Here is a 20,515-nt window from a genome sequence, read left to right on the forward strand (position 1 = left end):
TGAAGCCTCCAGATATTTCAGGATTTTATAACTTTTTGAATGTTAGGCAGGTGTGTGCCCCACATGTAGCCCATGTGTTATGTAACATGCGCTATGGGACCCCTGTTTGAATGTTTTATGCAATCACATTCCTATTCCTGCTGCAAAACAAATAAACCAAAACTACAGAGACTCACATTACAAGTCATTTTTCTGCCACATGAATTTTATTGTCTCTCTATATATTTTATTGTCTATATATACACATATAGATATGATTTTTTAAAATTTTTCAGGGCCCAGCACAGTAGCCTAGCCTTGCACATACTGGGATCCCATTTGGGTGCCAGTTTGTATCCTGGATGCTCCACTTTCCATCCAGCTCCTTGATTGTGGCTTGGGAAAGCAGTTGAGAACGGCCCAAAGCCTTGGGACCCTGCATCTGCAACTGCACCCAGAAGCTCCTGGCTCTGTATATCTTAACTGCTTGGGTCTCTGCCACCCACATGAGAGATCTGGCTGAGGTTTGTGGCTCCTGGCTTCAGCCTGACCCGGCCCCGACTGGTTACAACCATTTGGGGAGTGAATCAGCAGATATGAGCTCTCTCTCTCTCTATGTTACTCTGCCTTAAAAAAAAAAAAAATCAGTTTAATAATAAAATGTCAAACAGTGTATTAAAAACTAAATCCATGATGTGTGTTGAGTTGGAAAGATCTCCAGTATGTACGTATCACTTAGCAAAGGCGCGTTGGCATGGGAGTTCATCACGCAAACATCACAGAGCAAACTTACACAAAGTAAGGCAGTTGTGACGCCACCAGGCAGTATAACTTTACAAGATCACTGTGTTCAATGAAATCCATTGTTGACTGTTCATTATGAAACTCATGGCCATATCAAGTGAAGTAAAGCACAGAATGTAGAATTCCAACTACATGCACATTACATTTGCTTGTATATATTAATCTTGTATTATCTAGTATGTAAATTATTATTATCTAGTATGTAATTAATACTACATATTAATTTCCCTGTGTTTTATGCACATCTTATAACGATGTAAGTCATAGATACTATGGAATTTGTGTATATCATAGACAGGGTATTGTAATAATATACTACATATGTATCAGATAAAACTGTTAACAATTTTGCTTTAAATTTTATACTTTTCTGTAACTTTGTATCTCCTGTCTCTGGAACTCTGCCTTTCAAAGAAATCTTTAAAGAAAAAATTTATATTTCTATCACATTTTTCTTTTTTTTTTTAAAGATTTATTTTTTGTTTTTATTGCAAAGGCGGATATACAGAGAGGAGAGACAGAGAGGAAGATCTTCCGTCCGATGATTCACTCCCCAAGTGAGCACAACGGCCGATGCTATGCCGATCCAAAGCCAGGAGCCTCTTCCAGGTGTTCCACACGGGTGCAGGGTCCCAAGACTTTGGGCTGACCGGCACCCATATGGGATCCCGGTGAGTTCAAGGCGAGGACTTTAGCCACTAGGCCATGCCGCCGGGCCCGGGTTTTTTTTTTCAATTTTTTTAAAATAAGATTTATTTATTTATTTATTTGTTTATTTATTTTTATTACAAAGTCAGATATACAGAGAGGAGGAGAGATAGAGAGGAAGTGGAGCTGCTGGGATTAGAACCAGCAACCATATGGGATCCTGGTACATTCAAGGCGAGGCCCTTAGCCACTAGGCCACACTGCCAGGCCCCACATTTTTAAACTATGTCTATATACTGCTCACATGTTTCAAAATTCACTTTTTCTTTTTTTTTTTTTAAGGTTTTTTTAAACTGGAAATGCAAATTTTTGGAAAGGAGAAACAGACACAGCTGCTGGTTCCCTACCCAGGTAGCCGCAACAGCCAGAGCTGAACTGATCCAAAGTCAGGAACCAGGAGCTTCTTCTGGGTCCCCCACACGGGTGCAGAATCCCAAGGCTGTGAGCCGTTCTTTACTGCTTTCCCAGGCCACAAGCAGGGAGCAGAGAGCTGGGTGGGAAGTGGAGCAGCTGAGATACAAACCTGCACCTATATGGGATCCCAGTACATCAAGGCAAGTACTTTAACCACTAGGCTACGGTGCTAGGCCCCAAAACTTCACTTTTTCAACTTGCTGTGAGTTCCAGAGCAAAGCCTGCATTTTGTTTAAGTCACAGTCTTGTGTATTTATTAGGTGCTCAAGAAATGTAGACAAAGTAGCTATTATAGGAAGAATAGATACACATAGATATTAAAAAAAAAAAAAACCTAGAGATTTATGTGCCATGCAGGAAGCAGAGGTGACAGGTTTTAGGGATGACGGCATAGGCTCTGAGAAATCCAAGCACAGATGTGAGCAAGAGGAAGTCCTTTGGTCCGGCTCCAAGTCTGCCTCCACCATCATTCCTCCACAAACCCCGCGAGAGCAGAAGCTTTCAAAGGGCAAGAGTCTCGCTCCTGGGAAATAGAAATGTAAAACAGAGACACAGGACAGTTCCCAGGAGTTTATTATCATCCATTAGTTCCTCTGTCACTTACACACACATTCTACAGCCTTCTCATCTCCTTTTGTTCTTTGGCTTTCGCTCTGTCACACATCAAATAGCCAGATGATGGGGTGGCATCACCCCAGAGATTAAAAGTGGATCAGGAGAAAGCCAGATATCTCACCAGCCCACCCTTCCTCATTCTTCCATCCTACGTGGTGCTCAAGTCAAGTGTCATGGAAAACAGAAAAACTGGGGCAGGAACCCCTTAGTCGCAAGCTGCTAGGAAAGCTCTGAGATCCCAGGCAGCCTTGGGGCCAAGAGTTCACGACGTTGGCTTTCAGAGCAGCTGGGGAACAGCCAGGTCTCCTTCTGGCTCCAGTCAGGCAGCTAAGCACTCGGTGCATCGGCGCTGTCGGAATCATCCTGGGGGAACAGAAAGTCCAAATGAGCATCTGTGGGGAGGAAAGGCTCGTGCTCCAAGACGCGGCTCACGCCTACCTGCTCTCCAAGTTTCCTTTCATGATCTTCTAAATCGCACAACTTCGCAGGACACTAATGGGCTAGTGTTTTCATTTCAGATCATGGGTAAGTAGTTCTCAGAAAGCATATGTACTCCATCCCGTTTCATTTTGTTAGTTTTGATCAACGCTACTGTTGTCACCAGCCTGGAGACACTCAGCTGGGTCAGCCTCCTCCAGAGCAGACAGGCAGCAGGGGTGACAGAAGGAGTCAGGGGTCCCACAGGAGTTTTAGAACCTCCTGTGTCAAATTCACATGTAGTTGACACACACTGAGAACTACTGTGCCCTAAGGACCGGGATAGGTGCCTTCTAGTGTGTTATTTTTAAGAGTTAAAAAGAGTCAAGATTCAAGCAGAAAACTTACATCCAGGTCATCCATGGCAGGGGGCGCCCTCTTGGTGCTGACCTTATTCAGGAGCTGGAAGGAAGAGAACAGTCACAGGGGATAAGGGCCGGAGGGAAGGCCCGCTGCACACTGACAAAGCTCCCAGCTGTCTGTGCAAGCCACCCGAAGCAAGTGCAGGGGAGCAAATAAACCCCCACTCCTCCAAAGGAAATAGAAATACACACCCACAAGGACACCCTCGTCCCTTATAACACACCCACACAGGGCACCCTCGTCCCTTATACAGACTGGGGTCTACTGGTATTTTAGCAAGTTGATTTAACACTAGCTGAAATTCTAAAATCAAATAACACATGGCATGGTGCAATTCATTGGGAATTAATTATATGGATTTGGGGGGTTTTTTTTAGTTTTTAATTTGCATTTATTTAAAGTTCATTCATTTTATTTGATTTGGAAAGCAGAGCATTAAAGGAAGAGAAAGAAGTTTCGCCTACTGATTCACTCCCCAAATGTGCACAGCAGCTTGCAACAACCCAGGCTGAAGCCAGCAACCACGGACTCCATCTTAGTCCTCCATTTTAGGTGGCACTGACTCAAGCACTTGAACTTCTGAGTATCTGGGTCATTTGAGGACTCTGTCCCAGGGCACACATTTTCAGAAAACTGGATAAGAAACACAGTTATCTAACCCAGATACTCTGACATGGGATGGGGGTGGCTCAACAGTTGGCTTAGCCCACTACGCAATGCCCATTCTTGTTTTTATTTGAAAGGCAAAGAAACAAAGAGAGATTGAGAGAGAGGACTCTTATCTGCTGGTTCACTCCCTAAATACCCACAAGGGAGTGAGGTAGAGCAGGCCAAAGCTGGGACTCAGGAACCCACTCCAGGTTGCCCCTGTGTCAGGGACCCAGTCTTGGGAGCCATCACCCTGCCTCAAGGTGCACACTAGCAGAAAGCTGGAATCTGGCAGCAGACCCAGGATTCACACCCAGGCACTCCAACAGAGGATGCTGCGCCTCCACTGCCATACCAGATGCCACTGGAATGTGGATTTTTATATTGCCTGCTCTTAACTTCTCACCATGTTGCCTGACTCAGGCAAACAGAGAAATATAAAGAAAGAACAAGAATTGGGGGTGGATCAGTGGTGTAGTAGGCTATTCCTATACCCTGTGGCACCAGCGCTGATCCTGCTCCCTGATGGTGACCTAGGAGGCAGGGACCTGGATGGCCTAAGAACTTGGGACACTGGACCAGTGCAGAAGACACAGAAGAAGTTCCTGGCCCATGGCTTTGGATCGGCTCAGCTCTGGTTGTTGTGATCACTTGGGGAGTAAATCAGCAGATAGAAGACCTCTCTCTCTCTCTCCCTCAAATCTGCCTTTCAAATAAAAATTAGGAAATCCTTTAAAAAAAAAAAGAAGAAGAAGAAGAAAGGACAAGAACGACACAAAAGTGGGAAAGCTTTTGTCACACTTTTTCAGAACACAGGCTCTAGTCCATGAAGAGCAGGTCAATCTAGACACGTGGATTTCACTCGCAGTCCTTCCTCTCCTCCCTGTGAGGCACATACTACGCAAGATAGGGAGAGGGTCGCAGCAGAGACGAGTGGCCTGTCTGGGCGCCATGGGCTCCTCAGCCTGGCCCTGCTGAGAACTCGCTGGAGAAGCCAGTGCGCACAAACACAAGGACCCACCTGAGCAGCAAACAGCGTGAGCTCCCTCCCTCCCTCACCTCTGCGTAGTGCTCCACCTGAGCCAGCTCCACCTCCTCGTCCCCTTCCCAGTCTCTCCAGTTATCAAAGTCCACGGAAAGCCACACAGGCTGCAGGAAGAAACAGAGAGAGAGGGCCCGAGGCCAGGAGCAAGAGTGTGGGCAAGCGCACAGTGGTGGGCTCTGGGGGAACCTAGGGCCAAGGAGGACGTACCCTTTTCATCAACCCCTTTCATTATGATCCACCAAACTCACCCAGGAATTCACTAAGTGCCATGCACAGGGCCAGGCATGACAGGCTCTGGAAAAGCATGGACGTTCTGTCCTCCACGAGCTGACATCACACCATGTCTAAAGCTCTATGGGTGTCAAGTAAGCAAGACAAACATGCACCCTCCTTGGAAGCAGAGAGACAAGCCCTCTTGGGCCCATGTTCTGAAGTTTCCACATTTTTACAGATAAGAAGCTTTTTACCCACTCATTTAACATACACTAACAGACCAGACTCTGATTTTGGCAATTAGAATATAAAACTGTTTAACGCACTTTCCTAGCCACCAGGAAGCAAGCGGGGGAGGGAGGTGCAGATAAACCATATACTATAGTGTGCAAAGTGGGGTACCGAGGTCAACGAGAGGCTATCACGGGAACTCCATGAGGAGTTGGGGGAATCTCAGCTTTCCTACAGCATGAGGATACATGAGGATTCAGGGATGGTGGCCTTCTAGAAGGAAGCTTCAGTTTCAGCCAAGTTGGGCTGGACTGTGCAAGAAGCTGGCATCGGTTTATCGGTTTGCTGTGGCTGCAATGTGAAGTTTGAGGCAAACGACATGGAGCGAGCTTGTGTGTCAGGCACTAGTGCTTGGGCTTGACCTAAGGGATGAGGAGCCAAAAGCTCACATGCCTACGAGAGTCAGGGAAGTAACAAAAAGGATGAAAGAGGGGTGGAAGACATGCCCCCACTTAGGCATTCAGGAAACTTAGACCGTATGGCCAGATGCTCCCAAAAAATCCTGAACTCAAAATTCCAGATTCCTAGGCGAAATGTCAGTGACTAGTCAAAAATTATACATGTCAGCAAGCAATCAAAATGACTCTCAACACTGGGAAGATTGTTAAAACAAGTTTAAATTCAGTCAGCAGATGGCCATTTTTCAACCTTTAGGGAGAAACCCCTAAGGGCCTTTTTTTCTTAAAGAAACTTAAAAATTGTGACTAAAATCCTTGCCTTACACATGCGGGGATCCCAAATGGGCACTGGTTCTAATTCTAGCAATCCCACTTCCCATCTAGCTCCCTGCCTGTGGCCTGGGAAAACAGTCAAGACGGCCCAAAGCCTTGGGACCCTGCACCCGTGTGGGAGACCTGGAAGAAGCTCCTGGCTCCTAGCTTTGGATCAGCTCAGCTCTGGCCATTGCGGTCACTTGGGGAGTGAACCATCAGATAGAAGATCTTCCTCTCTGTATCTCCTTCTCTCTGTGCATCTGCCTTTCAAATACAAATAAATAAATCTTTCTTGTTGTTGTTGTTAAGATTTATTTTATTTCTATTGGAAAGTCAGATATACATAAAGTCAAAGAAAGGAGTCTGAAAACTCCATCTCCCACACAGGTGGCAAGGACCCAAGGATTTGGGTCATCATCTGCTGCCTTCCTAAGTGCATTAGGAAGAAGCTGGATTCGAAGCAGATTCCCTGGAACTCAAACCAACACTCCAATATGGTACAGGGACACCCTAAGCAGCAGCTTGATCCACTGTGCCACAATGCCAACCCTCACAGAAGGTCTTCAGTGGGAAAGTGTCAAAGTCAAATCTGTTTTAGACAAATCCCTGTTGGGGACAATGCAGAGGATGAAATGGGTAGGACCAACGATGGGAACAAACCTTTCAACAAAACCCCAGTAGGTGAGGTTTTAACTAAGAATTGAGTAATGACACTATTTAGGATGTCCTAGCAGATTAAGCCACTGCCTAGGATGCCTGCATCCCACGTGTGAGTGCTAATTCAAGTCCCAGCAACTCTGTGCTTCTGATCCAAATGCAAATAAATACATGGGTTCCTATTAAAGTAAAAAAAAAAAAAGATTAAAAAAAATCTCATTATCAGTTTTACAGAGACGAGAAACAGAAAGACCTTCCATCCATTGGTTTACTCCTCAATGGATGGAGTTGAGCTGATCCAAAGCCCTGGGAAGTAAGGCTTTGAGCCATCTTCTATTACTTTCCCAGGCTGGACGGGAAGTGGAGCAGCTAGGGCATGAACTGGCGGCCATATGGGATCCCGGTGCATGCAGGCAGAGGATTAGCTAATGAGACACTGTGCCGGGCCCCAAATTCATCTTTAAAATACATATCTAAAAGATCGGATGGGCCAAACCTGGGAAGTAACTGTTGGCTGGAGAAAAGGCAAGGGCAGTGCCAGACCTAACTGGGTACCTGAGAACACAGCACCCACCTTGATGTCCTCCTTGGTGAGCCGGGGCCAGGCCACCTTCTCCTTCCACTTCCTCACAAAGCAGGTAATGGAGCGGCTAGAGCGCTTGTCTTGGGAGTCCTGCGGGCAGACGGCCTCATTCCCAGCACTTGGAGCTGGAGAATGGATCTCCAGTCCTCCTGGGAAGCCTCCCGTCGCGCAGCCTGCAGGGTGTTTGCATCCTTACCTTGCAGTTCACCTTGGCATAGAACTCAATCTCGTTGTGCAGCTCCACCCCGTCGGCATTCTTACAGCTGAGGAGACAAGGGAGCTGAGGAGACGGGAGACAGAACACGGGCGCAGGACAAGCAGAGGCTTGGGGGAGGCTGGACCCTCCGCAGGGAAGGCCCTTACCTGAACACCAGGCGGTGGTCCTCGATCACCACCTGCACATCAGTGCTGTCCTCCACACAGAACTCCATGAACACATACTTGGGCCTGTCGTACCACAGGGTCCGGGCATGCTGCCTGAAGGAGTCAGGCGGGGCTTCATACAGGTGGGAAAGGGAAGACTGAGGGGAAGGGGAGTGGGTTGGGGACAGCACAGGGACACTTGATGTCTAGGTTTGGCCACGCTGCAGCTGAGGCAGAAAAGTGTGGAAGGAAGTAAGAGGATTTGGACCTGGTGAGGGTGAACCTGGTGGCAAAACGCGAGGTTAGAGGCTAGTTGAACATTCTGGTCTGCAAGCAGATCCGGGGCCTCAGGGAAGCTGGAGTATGCAGGCAACCCCCAGCGGGAAAAGGGCCATGTGGCCGTACTCACCGTGCCATGGCGGCTCCAGAGCCCGGGTGGCCTTTGGAGCCCCAGGCAGGGACTGCTATCTTTAGATCCCAGGGAGGCCCCTAGCAGCTGCATCTCCTTATATGGTCGGGGGGTGGGGGAGAAGCTTGAGAAAGGGGCACGTGGCTCCACAGATAGGGCATCTGCACTCCGAGGAGGCTCAGGTGAAGTTCATAATCCTTGCACCCCTGCCCCACCCCGGGGTCTCCAGGACTGCACAGAACAAAGCACCAAGGCAACGACTAGCATAGATTTTTCATACGGAGAATGCCTTGTGCCAGCCTCCCTTGATCCAGAGATTAGCACTCAGGGTTTCAGAGGCGCTCAATTAAAAAAAAAAACAGTGAGAGTCCTAATCAAATCTCGGCCGCGACCCGCCCTCAGGGGCGGCCGGACGCCGAGCCCCGCCCACCGCTGCTCCCGGCCCGCGCGCCGTTGCCATGGCAGCGAGGGGGCGCGGCTGACGTGCCGCGGAGTTTCCGGGAAGATGGCGGCGGCCGAAGCGGCTGCAGAACCGGCACCTGTGGTGGCGGTCATCGAGCCAAAGGCAAAGGACCAAGAGGAGGAGGAAGAGGAGTCGCTGCCGCCGTGCGAGGCGGTGCGCTGGGCCCCCGTGGGGGCGGTGGCAGAGACTGGGCCTGGAGCGGCTGCCTTCTCGGAAGAGGCGGCGGCCGAGGATCCTGGCGGAGCCCCGGGGTCCCCTCCGGACTCGCCGGGCCGGACGCTGAGGCGGCTGCGGGCGGAGCGGCGGCGGCTGGACTCGGCCCTGCTGGCGCTGTCCTCGCACTTCGCGCAGGTGCAGTTCCGCTTGCGCCAGGTGGTGCGCGGAGCCCCGGCGGAGCAGCAGCGCCTTCTGCGCGAGCTCGAAGACTTCGCCTTCCGCGGCTGCCCCCACGTCCTGGGTTACGAGGGGCTGGGAGACCCTGTCCTCGACGAGGGAGACGGGCCGCCGGGGGGCCGGCCACGACTGCGGGGCGAGGACCCGGTGAGCGGCTGGGGTTGGGATGCTGACGCGCACGGAGGTAGAAATAGTGAGAAGGTGAGGGACGGGGAGGCCCGGGGGGGACCTGAGCGTGTGGTGAGGGGCGTAGGGCTGAAAGCCAAGTGAGACTGAGGGATCGCTGCCTGTCCGCCGCACCCCTTTGTCCTCGCCACCTGAGGTCCTTCGCCCTGAACACTGATGGGGTACCCCCGCCCCGAGGACTGGGAGGATCACAGGTGCGCTCCTGGAGGGGAGAGTTTCGAGGCGGCTGGAGGGGCTGTTAGAGAACCCCAGTTCCCGATGGCACGATTTTCCTAGTGTTGATCGTCTTGTACCCCTCGCCCATCCTGGCGAATAACTGGGTGCTGCTGTATTCTAAGTGGAGGCCTCCAGATCCCCCACACTGAGAAGGGGTGAAGCCAGGTGCACCCCCACACCACGGGAAAGTTTTCTTCTAGGCTTGGGCGCGCTCTCCGCAAGTGCCCAAACGTGATTAGCAGCTCTTGGGAGGTGGTCAGACGGGCCGCCTCTCTCCCACATGTGGCTTTCTTCCCACCGAAGTGGGGTGTGTAGCCAAGATTGAGCACAGCAGATCCCGACTGGCTTACTTACCCATCCACCCTTCTCTGTGCGCCTACGGCTCCTGCAGAACAGCAGGCATTGCCGGGCTTGAGGACGGAAAGAAAAAGATCCCCGTAGCCGACCACAGCAGCGCTTCTCTGTGCGTGTGCACCCTTGGCCTTGTTCATTTGCACTTTGATAAAGAGTGTACCACATAGGGCTCACCTAAGGGCCTGGCAAGGCTACTGCTGCGGGAGCCAGGTGTCAAAATCCAATAAATACATCTGTAGAAGGCTAATTTTTTTTTTTAAGATGAAAATTTTGTGCAGTCCATGAATGTTATACTTTTCTAAATGTCCCTTGACAGAAAAAAGGTGTTTTCCCTGGAAAATAAAAGCAGTGCTTGTGTGTCTATGTTGATGTGTACACAGGTGGTACCAAAGCAGGAGACGTCTCTGAACTGAACGGTTTACTTATAAGTTCCAGAACTGTTAAACGTGTATTTTCTTTTATCTCGCTCAATACCGGAGATAATTCTCTTTATTTCCTGCCTTGCACCAGAGTTTGTTATTCTGAGCTCCTAAACTCTTACACTGTCTGCGGCAAGCGATGGAGTTCAGCAGACACAACCATGAACACAGAGCAGGGTTAAAGCTGGTTTCTTTCTTCCTTGGGAAGAAAGTTGGGATACAGTTTTAAAAAAAAAAAGGGAGGGGAGAGCGGATGTGCTGGGGGAGAGGGTAAGTTGTTGCAGAGTTAAGCCATCCATTGGGTGGGACCCCACATCCCACCCAGGGGGCACTGGTTAGGTGCCTGCTGCTGTTTCCAGCCCAGCTTCCTGGTAATGCAGACTAGGAGGAAAGACAGCACCAGTGCAGTGTCCCTGCCGCTCACATGGGAGGCCTGCGTGGCATTCCACACTCCTGCCGTCCGCACGTCACAGCCCCAGCTGCTGTGAGCATCTGGGTAGTGAACCTGTTCAATGAAAGATGTCTCTCTCGGTTTCTCCCCCTCTCTCTGTCACTCTGCCATTCCAAATTAAATAAATAAATAAATAGTTTTAAAAATGTTTAACCCTTAGGCTAACAATGTAGAAAAGACTATTTCTCCCACTGCTTTCTATAACTTTTTTTTTAGCTTTATTTTCTATTGGAAAGTCAGATTTACACATAGAGGAGACACAGAAAGATCTTTCATCTGCTGTTTCACTCTCCAAGTAGCCACAATGGCCAGAGCTGAGCTGATCTGAAGCCAGGAGCCAGGAGCTTCTTCCTGGTCTCTCACATGGGTGCAGGATCCCAAGGCTTTGGGCTGTCCTCTACTGCAGGGAGCTGGATGGGAAGTAGAGCAGCCAAGATAGGAGCCAGCAGCCTGTGGATGCCAGTACTTGCAGGCAGAGGATTAGCCAGTTGAGCCTTTGTGCTGGCCCCTAGTTCAGGGACCTCAGGCCCTAGAGTCCCTCTTTTGGATTGGTTGTTCTGTACCTCATTCAGGTCATTAACATGTAAAACAAGTGTCCTGAGAGCTGCCTCTCTATCAGGCACTTAGGGATCAAAGTCAAAAGCCAGACCCAATCCTACACAAACAGCGTAAAGAGGAGCAAGCGATCTATTCTGCCGGGAAAATTGGCTGGGGAGGGTTGGGGAGGGTCCCGGAGGGGGAAGGCCGGGCAGGGAGCATGAACATGCCTAGGAGGAAAGCCTTGCTTTTACATTGAGCAAAGCTGATATGAGGATTGCTTTTTCATAACTGCTTGGCCAAAAAGTTAATTTGTTGTTTTTTATTTGTTTTTCTCTCCCACCTTACTTCTGGAGGGGTTGGTAAGTACCGTTTTAAGATGAACTGTAATACCACGCAGCCTTCTAGTTTAAAATGCAGCTTTCCATCTGCCCAGGATTTGCTGCTGTTGACACTCAGGGAACACCAGCCTTCACAGCCTGGAAGGCCCAAACAATCTCCAGGCCTAAGCGCCCTGTGGCCAAGGAGAGAGAGAGTCTGGGAAACTTCCAGAATCACTGTCCCCTTGCCTCATGCACTGTTTGGCTTGGGGTTTATTTGTTTTGTTTTTATCACCACCCCAGGTTGCTGCATTTGATTCTCATTTTGGAAAAGCTTATGTTATTGGAGGATCTTTGAACCTTAAGAAAACTATGAGAACTGGGCCCGGCACGGTGGTGCAGTGGTTAAGGTCCTCGCCTTGCACGCCCGGGATCCCATATGGATGCCGGTTCTAATCCCAGCGGCCCTGCTTCCCATCCAGCTCCCTGCTTGTGGCCCAGGAAAGCAGTCGAGGACGGCCCAAAGCTTTGGGACCCTGCACCCGCGTGGGAGACCCGGAAGAGGCTCCTGGCTTCGGATCGGCATAGCATCAACCATTGCGCTCACTTGGGGAGTGAATCATCGGACGGAAGATCTTCCTCTCTGTCTCTCCTCCTCTCTGTATATCCGACTTTCCAATAAAAATAAAATAAATCTTAAAAAAAAAGAAAACAATGAGATAAAAAGCCTTTCTCTACACTCTTATCCGATTATTTGGCCAATTTGGGCTGCACAAAATATTCAGAAGTTTCGCTGTGGTAACTGGCTTCTATGCAGAGAGGCTTGTTTAATTCCTAGCAGACAGTGTTGGCCAAGCTGCCGCTACCTTTAGCTGACCTCTACAACAACAACAAAATGAGTAGTTTTAACACAAGTCTCGATTGTTTTTATATCCTTTTCTTTTTTGAGATTTATTTATTTTTATTGGAAAATCAGATATACAGAGAGGAGGAGAGACAGAAAGATCTTCCATCCGATGATTCACTCCCCAAGTGACCGCAACAGCTGGTGCTGTGCCGATCCGAAGCTAGGAGCCAGGAACCTCCTCCAGGTCTCCCATGCGGGTGCAGGGTCCCAAGGCTTTGGGCCATCCTCGACTGCTTTCCCAAGCCACAAGCAGGAAGTTAGATTAGAACCAGTGCCCATATGGGATCTGGGCGTGTGCAAGGCGAGGCCTTTACCACTACCCTATCGTGGCAGGCCCTATATCCTTTTTGTTAAAGACAACACATTTAATTGCCCTGGAAGAAGCCTCAATGCTTACTTTTGAACCTGTCTTAGAAATTGTGTGTTTCCTTTGACTTATTGGAAGTATTTGGTTTTACTGGTCATAACTGGTTTGAGAGAATTCCCGCCATGGGCACTGGGGTTTACTTTATCCTCTGAAATGGACTCTAGCATTTTCTCTTCCTAGAGTGAGCAGGAAAAGCAGGAGCGCCTGGAAACGCAGCGGGAGAAGCAGAGGGAGCTAATATTGCAGCTCAAGACCCAGCTGGATGACCTGGAAACCTTTGCCTACCAGGAGGGCAGTTACGACTCCCTGCCACAGTCCATGGTCCTGGAAAGACAGCGGGTGAGCTGACCTCAGAGGCTGTGCCACCGCCCGGCCCCAGCCTGGTCCTGCTGCTCTCCCTTCTCTCTTGGCCTTACTAAAAATCCCTGTGCCAGCCCGAAAGGAAATTTTCCCATTAGGTCTTTATTTGCACATGGAAAACACAACTTCCAGGGTTTTATTAAACAATGATTGAACTCTTTTTTGCTGGATATTATTAATAGAAGCAATAATACAACAACATTAATAATAACCAACATTTGTTCAATTTATTGAAGTAAGACTTAGGTGGACAGCATAACTTGGCCAGTGGAGATGCAGCCAGGCCTGCTCTAAGCGTGTGTCCATCCCTGGAATGTGGCCGTGCTTCTGACTGGGCTGTTTCAGATTGTTCCCAGGGTAGCCAGGCTGTCCTGTGCCTTTTCTGCAGTTGGCTAGAGTCAGGCAGTGAAGGATAAGAAGCAGCTGGTGTTGTGGCACCATAGGGTAAGCCACCATGGAATCCCATGTTGTGGTGCCTTGAGTTCTGGATGCTCCACTTCCTATCCAGCTTCCTGGGAAAACAACCACGCATGGCCCAGATACGTGAGTCTGTGCCCCGTGGGGGAGGTAAGGATTGAGTGCCTGGCCCCACCCCAGCTGTCCCAGCCATTTGAAGCATGAACCCGTGGTGGAGGACCTTCCTATGTCTCTGCCGTTTTGCCTTTCAATTAAATCACATTTAGAAAGGAAAAAAGAAAAAAAGGTATAGAAATGAAGAAAACTCAGTACATAACATGGGGTCTTCAAGGAGTTCAGGGAAAACTCTCATTTAACTTTTCATTTGATTTTCACAAACTTTCTGAAATATCCCTCTGCTCTCTTGGAGCCCCTTGGAGAAGGTAGACAGAGCTGCCTGTGTCATCAGCCTCTTTGAATTAGTCACACTGTTGTCCTGACTCAAAGGGCTCCTGGTCCTACAGCTCACAAGAGGCGCTCTCTCCATCACTGAACGCTCCCCTCGCTCAGCAGTGGCCTGCTTTCCTCGCCAGCTCGGGGAGGTCAGGACACAAGATGAAGAAGCATCTCCCGCCCGCCCCTCTCCCTGAACACTGCGAAACCTGTGCTCACTGCAGCTGATCCTGACAGGTGATCATCGATGAGCTGATAAAGAAACTCGACATGAACCTGAGCGAGGACCTCAGCTCACTGTCCACTGAAGAGCTCCGACAGCGTGTGGATGCGGCGGTGGCTCAGATCGTCAACCCGGCCCGCGTGAAGGAGCAGCTGGTGGAGCAGCTGAAGACACAGATCCGAGACCTGGAGATGTTCATCAGCTTCATCCAAGGTCAGAGCGGGAGCTGGACACGGGTGGGCGGCGTGCAGGGGACGCTGGTGATTCTGAGTACGGGTACCTAACGGTGGCAGTTTTGATGCCCTCTTGAGAGGTCTGATTCACACGGCAGAGTGCAAGGAGCTTGGGTTTTAGAACCAGAGAGGTAAAGTCCCAGCTCTGACACTTAACTGGCTTCATGTCCTTGATGGGGTTACTACCCTCTCTTTATCTTTAAAATGATTCATGCGTCATTGACTTAGCAAATATTTATCAAGCCAACTGCTATATGCCAGTCCCCATTTTACGTAATTAAGTAAGATAAGAATTTGTAAAATGCAGGCACCATTGAGTCTTGTTTGCTAGGCCTGCTGTTGTAGTACAGCACATTAGGCCTCCGTATGTCACACTGGCATTCCCTATCAGAGTGGCAGGTTTTGTTTTTTTTGTTTGTTTGTTTTTTAAGCACCAGGCCCTGGCTGTTCCACTTCTGATCTACTTCCCTGCTAACAGCCTAGAAAAGCAGGACAGCATGGTCCAGGTACACCCCACGGGAGATCTGAGTGGAGTTCCAGGGTCATGGCTTCCACTCAGTGCAACTTCAGCCATTGCGGCCATCTGGGGAGTGAGCCAGGGAATGGAAGCTTGCTCTCTGTCTCTCCCTCTCTCTGTCTCTCCCTCTCTCTGTCTCTCTCCCTCTGACTTGCAAATAAATCACATATATGCATAAGTGTATATCCTATAAAAAGTTGTTATCGTGCAGGCCCGGCGCGATGGCCTAGCAACTAAAGTCCTCTCCTTGGCATGCTGGGATCCCATATGGATGCCAGTTTATGTCCTGGTAGCCCCGCTTCCCATCTAGCTCTCAGCTTGTGGCCTGGTAAGGCAGTTGAGGACGGCCCAAAGCCTTGGGATCCTGCACCCACTTGGAAGACCTGGAGGAGGTTCCTGGCTCCTGGCTTTGGATTGGCACAGCTCCAGCTGTTGCGGTCACTTGGGGAGTGAATTATTGAATGGAGGATCTTCCTTTCTGTATATCTGATTTGCAATGAAAAATAGGTAAATCTTAAAAAAAAAAAAGTTGCCATTGGGCAAAACACGTAGCCTAGCAACTAAAGTCCTCACCTTGCACACACCAGCATTCCATATGGGTACCTGTTCAAACCCAGACAGCCCCGCTTCCCATCCAGCTCCCTGCTTGTGGTCTGGGAAAGCAGTCGAGGATGGCCCAAAGCCTTGTGGTCACTTGGGGAGTGAATCATTGGACGGGAGATTTTCCTCTCTGTCCTCCTGTCTGTGTATCTGACTTTCCAATAGAAATAAAATCTTTTTTTAAAAAGTTGCCATTATGGGGCTAAGCCAGTGTTCTTTGTAATTTCTGAATACAGATGAAGTGGGAAGCCCCTTGCAAACAGGCGGTGGACAGTGTGAGTGCAAGACCAGCGGGAAGCCAGGGAGTGGCTCCACTAGAGCAGGCAGCAGCAGACCACCTCTTGGAAACAGCAAGAGTAAGTACAGCTTCTAAGGCCATGTCAGGGCGAGAAGCAGCTTCGCAACTGCTTAGGGCTTCAGGGGAAGGAGGAATGGGAAGTGCTGAATGGGAATTCTTTGGGAAATAAGAAAAACAGTTTAAAGTTGATTGCCATAATGGTTGCACAGCTCTGAGTACGCTAAAAATCAATGAAATTGTAGGCCTTACATATGCAAACCATTTGGTATGTGGAGTGTATCTCAATGTAGTGATGAACCAAAACTGTCAGTGCAGCCACACTGTGGGTAGTTGCAGTCTTCATATGGCTGAGCCCAGACTGGGAAGGTGAGCAAATGCGATCCCAGCCTCTCCCTGACAAGCCGTTGTCTTTCCCAAACAGTGAAGGCAGAAGACATGAGGAGAGTTCGGGAGACCGGGCTGCACTTGATGCGGCGAGCACTGGCTGTGCTACAGATCTTCGCTGTTAGCCAGTTTGGTTGTGCCACCAGCCAGATCCCTCAACCCTTGTGGCAGAGGGGCCAGGCTGACCGAGACTACGCCCCCTTGCTGAAGAAGCTGGAAGTGTCCGTGGACAGAGTGAAGCAGCTGGCCTTGAGACATCAGCCCCACGACCACGTTATCACCTCTGCCAACCTCCAGGACCTCTCTCTGGGAGGCAGAGACGAGCTGACCACGGCCGTGCGGAAGGAGCTGACGGTAGCCGTGAGGGACCTGCTGGCCCACGGACTGTACGCCTCCTCCCCTGGGATGAGCCTCGTCATGGCCCCCATTGCGTGTTTGCTGCCATCCTTCTCCTCCGCGCCCGAGACCATGCACCCCTGGGAGCTCTTTGTGAAGTACTACCATGCTAAGAACGGCCGCGCCTATGTGGAGTCCCCAGCCCGGAAACTCTCGCAGTCCTTCGCCCTGCCGGTCTCGGGAAGCGCTGTCTTGACGCCCAAGCAGAGCCTCTTGACGGCCATCCATGTGGTGCTGACGGAGCACGACCCCTTCAAACGCAGCGCAGACTCGGAGTTGAAGGCTCTGGTGTGCATGGCCCTGAACGAGCAGCGCCTGGTGTCCTGGATGAATCTCATCTGCAAGTCAGGCTCGCTCATCGAGCCCCACTACCAGCCCTGGAGCTACATGGCCCACACGGGCTTCGAGAGCGCCCTCAACCTCCTCAGCCGCCTCAGCAGCCTCAAGTTCAGCCTCCCTGTAGATCTGGCCGTGCGCCAGCTCAAGAACATCAAAGATGCCTTTTAGGGAGGACGCCCTGGCTCTGGGCCTGCCCTTTGCTCAGTAAGGGTGGACGAGTCAGTCTTCCAGGGAGGGGCAGGGAGTCAGAGCAGGGGTTAAAGACATGCGTCCCTGCACCCCACTGCGGTGGCCCACTGAGTAAGTGCAAAGTCTTTTCCCACCAACTTAGCATCTGACAGAGATGTGCTGGAGCCCACGCCCCAGTGTGTGACCATGGTGTGCATGTGGGTGTCCGTGGCACTCACATGTTTTGAAGCCATTAAAGAAATGAGTCGTGGCCTACACCTGATGCCCCAGCTCGCCATGCCACATCTGATTTTTAGAAAACAACGTAGGTTCCTCTATTATCTTTATGATGATGAGTGACAACATAACTGAGTTTCTTATTGGAAGACATTCAGCTTGAGGCTCCTGCTAGTCAAGTTGGGAGCCATCTTCTTTCCATTGAAGCAGGCTTAAGAGTCCTGAGGCCTGAATTCATGCCCTTCGTGCACACTCATCCCCTTCTTTCTGGCCCCAAGCTCGGGGGGAGACGTGGATGTTCCTGGCTGCCTCTAAAATTAGGAATAAGAATATCTGAGGGCATTTCTAAGGGATTTTAATAGAAACCTCTTCCCTGGTAGAAATGGGAACTGAAGTCTTCCTGACAGGGTCGTTCTTCCCTCACAGCACAGGTGCCAGCCTTCGTACCAGCAGTGAGAGCTCTACATCGGCACCAAGCCTGGGGCACGCATACACTCCTCTGCGGTCCCAGTGAGTAAGTGTCCTTGGGATTCCTCCCTCAGCCCTCTGGGAGGACTCGTGTACACTAGGCCGTGCAGGAACACCTGCCCGCAGCAGCCAGATGCCCCTCAGTCCTAGAGGCTGGAGGGTCCAATCTCACACTTGGGAGTGGGTACCAGATCAGACCCCTGTGCAGATTGCTGGGCTGAGTATTTTGTTGACAAACTGGGTCTTTTTGAAGCCTCCATGTTTCAACCCTTCAGCTAATGGAGGTTCCTGCCCCAGGGCTGACAGGCATCCTCCCACGAACATTGCCAACTCAGCGAAGCTTACCTGGGTCCCCTTGCCAGCTGCACTTTGTTTCTGCCCTGTTGAGTGGCGCATTTTAACTTAAATTCTCTTCAGGAACGTTTAATTTATTTAAGCTGCATTATTGATACTTCATTAGAATTAATCTGCCTTCCCTGAGAGACATAACAGGTGTAAAATGTTATGTACCTGTGGTTGTTAATAAAATTCTGGTATTTTGCGTAGCTTCTTTGGGGAGCCCTGCACTGCTCTACATGTCTGCTGGCCTTCTTGGCCAGTCCGATCCAGATCCATTTGTCTTCAAGAACCAGCTGCTTCCTCTTTTCCCATGGAACAAGTCAGATCTGGTGGTGGAAGTGTTGGGTTTTTATTTTTTAATGTCAACAAGTTCACCAAAAATGCCCCTGTGGCGTCATCTTTACCCTTTCCTCAGCGTAAGTCTCATCCCTGTGCCACATGTTGCTTTTGAAATTGGCCATTGTTAAATCCCTTTGGGGCCAGTGTGTGGCATAGCGAATTAAGCCACCCCATGCAACACCAATGGGTTGCAATCAGTATCACAGTGCCAGTTTGAGTTCTAGCTGTTCCACTATGAATCCAGCTTGCTGCTAACTCACCTGGGAATGCAGCAAAAGATGCCCCAAGACCATGGTCCTGGATTTGAGCTAGCCCAGCCCTGGCTGTTGTCACCATTTAGGGAGTGAACCAGCATGTGGAGGACACCTCTGTGTAGTAATGGTATAGCCATATAGCATAGTCTTGACAGCACCTCAGTATTTTTCTAGTCCTCCCAAAATTGTTATACCTTTATGCTTGCATCATAGGAAACATTTTTTTTTTAATTTAGTTGAAATGTAGAGTGACAGATTTTCCATCTGCTAGTTCAGTCCTCAGAGTTCCACAACAGTAGCAGTGGGCCGCGTTGAAGCTACGAGCCAAGAGCTCCATTCAAGGCTGCCTCCCAGGCACATCAGTAGGAAAGTGGATGGGAAACCAGGGTAAGACCTGATCCAGTGCTGCACCACAACACCTGCCGCACAGGAGGCATTGCTCTCCATCTCATGAGCTGTAAGGTGGGACTGTCCTGCCGCCACATTTGTTTCAAAGACTGATCCACACGAGACATCTTGCATCCAGTCATGCACAACCCAAATGGCTGCAATAGCCAAGGCTGGTGCCTGGAGCCAGGAACCCCGTCCAGGTCTCCCACATGAGTGGCAGGTACTTCAACTATCATTATCTTAGATCAGCAGCAGAGCAACCAGGACTTGAAATGTCACCCCGCTATACAATGCTAGCATTGCAAAGTAGCAGCTTTAACTAGCAATGCCTTCCGCAAAAGATTTGCCTGGCAGGTGACCTTTCAAATCAAGAAAAAAACCTCCAGTTGGAGGTGCTTTTCAAAATAAGCATCCCAAACTAATTACCCTCACAAAAGCTCAAAGAGGAACTGGAGAGGAAGCTAAAGCCCAATCAGATGGGAAAGGAGAGAAAAGGGAGAGTTCAAGACCACAAGGCAAAACGCGTAGTATGTAGTTGATAATTTGAGAACAATCTTGATTATATGAATCTAGGATTTCATTCCCATTTAAAGTTGGAGCTGGCATGATGACATATCCGTCTAATCCTCTACCTGCAAGTGCCGGGATCCCATATGGGCGCCACTTCTAATTCGGTGGCCCTGCTTCCCATCCAGCTCCCTGGGGAGTGAATCAGCGGATGGAAGGTCTTCCTCTCTGTCTCTCCTCTCTGTATATCTGACTTTGCAATAAAAATAAATAAATCTTAAAAAAGAACAGGGAAATAGATAAAGTTGACACAGGGCCAACCTGATCATCACTCACCTCTGTCACACTTGTTTCTGTTGGTTACAATCAGTGACACCAGGAGCTGGGTTGTGGGGGTAAAACTGCCACCTGCAGTGCCAGCATTCCGTCTGGGTGCCAGTTCAAGTCCTGGCTGCTCCACTTCTTATCTAGCTCCTTGCTAATGACCTGCGGAAAGCCACAGAACAAGACCCAAGTCCTTTGGTTCCTGGAGGACACTCCTGGCTTCTGGCTTTGGTCTGGTCCAGTTCCGGCTGCTGTGGCCAGTTGCGGAGTAAATTATGGATGGAAGATTTTTCTCTCTCGCTCGCTCTGTCTCCATTACTTTGCCTTTTAAATAATTAAATTTTTTAAACAATAGTACCATTTTTTGGTCTTCCCCACTTACCTCATTTTTATCC

At 49.8% G+C, this 20,515-nt stretch overlaps 2 protein-coding genes across 5 annotated transcripts; one reads left to right on the forward strand and one right to left on the reverse strand.

The window, feature by feature from the left end:
• Window positions 1–2,467: 2,467 nt before the first annotated feature.
• Window positions 2,468–8,625, reverse strand: LOC121166545 (putative protein PTGES3L). 2 transcript variants are annotated; one of them, XM_040995733.1, is made up of 7 exons: window positions 8,283–8,625; window positions 7,874–7,987; window positions 7,707–7,773; window positions 7,502–7,600; window positions 5,068–5,157; window positions 3,346–3,399; window positions 2,468–2,883 (listed from the first exon to the last, which is right to left on the reverse strand). In XM_040995733.1, the coding sequence occupies exons 1-7, from the start codon at window positions 8,288–8,290 to the stop codon at window positions 2,848–2,850; spliced, it is 468 nt and encodes a 155-aa protein (XP_040851667.1). In that variant the 5' UTR covers window positions 8,291–8,625; the 3' UTR covers window positions 2,468–2,847. The 2 variants fall into 2 exon arrangements, with proteins under 2 accessions (XP_040851667.1, XP_040851668.1); XM_040995734.1 differs by lacking the exon at window positions 7,502–7,600.
• Window positions 8,626–8,787: 162 nt separating this feature from the next.
• Window positions 8,788–19,624, forward strand: LOC121166593 (RUN domain-containing protein 1-like). Of its 3 annotated transcripts, XM_040995816.1 has the most exons (6): window positions 8,788–9,285; window positions 11,658–11,663; window positions 13,076–13,234; window positions 14,342–14,540; window positions 15,914–16,033; window positions 16,397–19,623. In XM_040995816.1, exons 1-6 carry the CDS (start codon window positions 8,788–8,790, stop codon window positions 17,260–17,262), a joined length of 1,848 nt encoding a protein of 615 aa, XP_040851750.1. In that variant the 3' UTR covers window positions 17,263–19,623. The 3 variants fall into 3 exon arrangements, with proteins under 3 accessions (XP_040851750.1, XP_040851747.1, XP_040851748.1); XM_040995813.1 differs by lacking the exon at window positions 11,658–11,663 and having other exon boundaries at window positions 15,914–16,037; window positions 16,377–19,624; XM_040995814.1 differs by lacking the exon at window positions 11,658–11,663.
• Window positions 19,625–20,515: the final 891 nt, after the last annotated feature.

Source organism: Ochotona curzoniae, unplaced genomic scaffold, assembly GCF_017591425.1.
Source record: "Ochotona curzoniae isolate NIBS_2020 unplaced genomic scaffold, NIBS_Ocur_1.0 patch175, whole genome shotgun sequence".
Classification (NCBI taxonomy): domain Eukaryota; kingdom Metazoa; phylum Chordata; class Mammalia; order Lagomorpha; family Ochotonidae; genus Ochotona; species Ochotona curzoniae.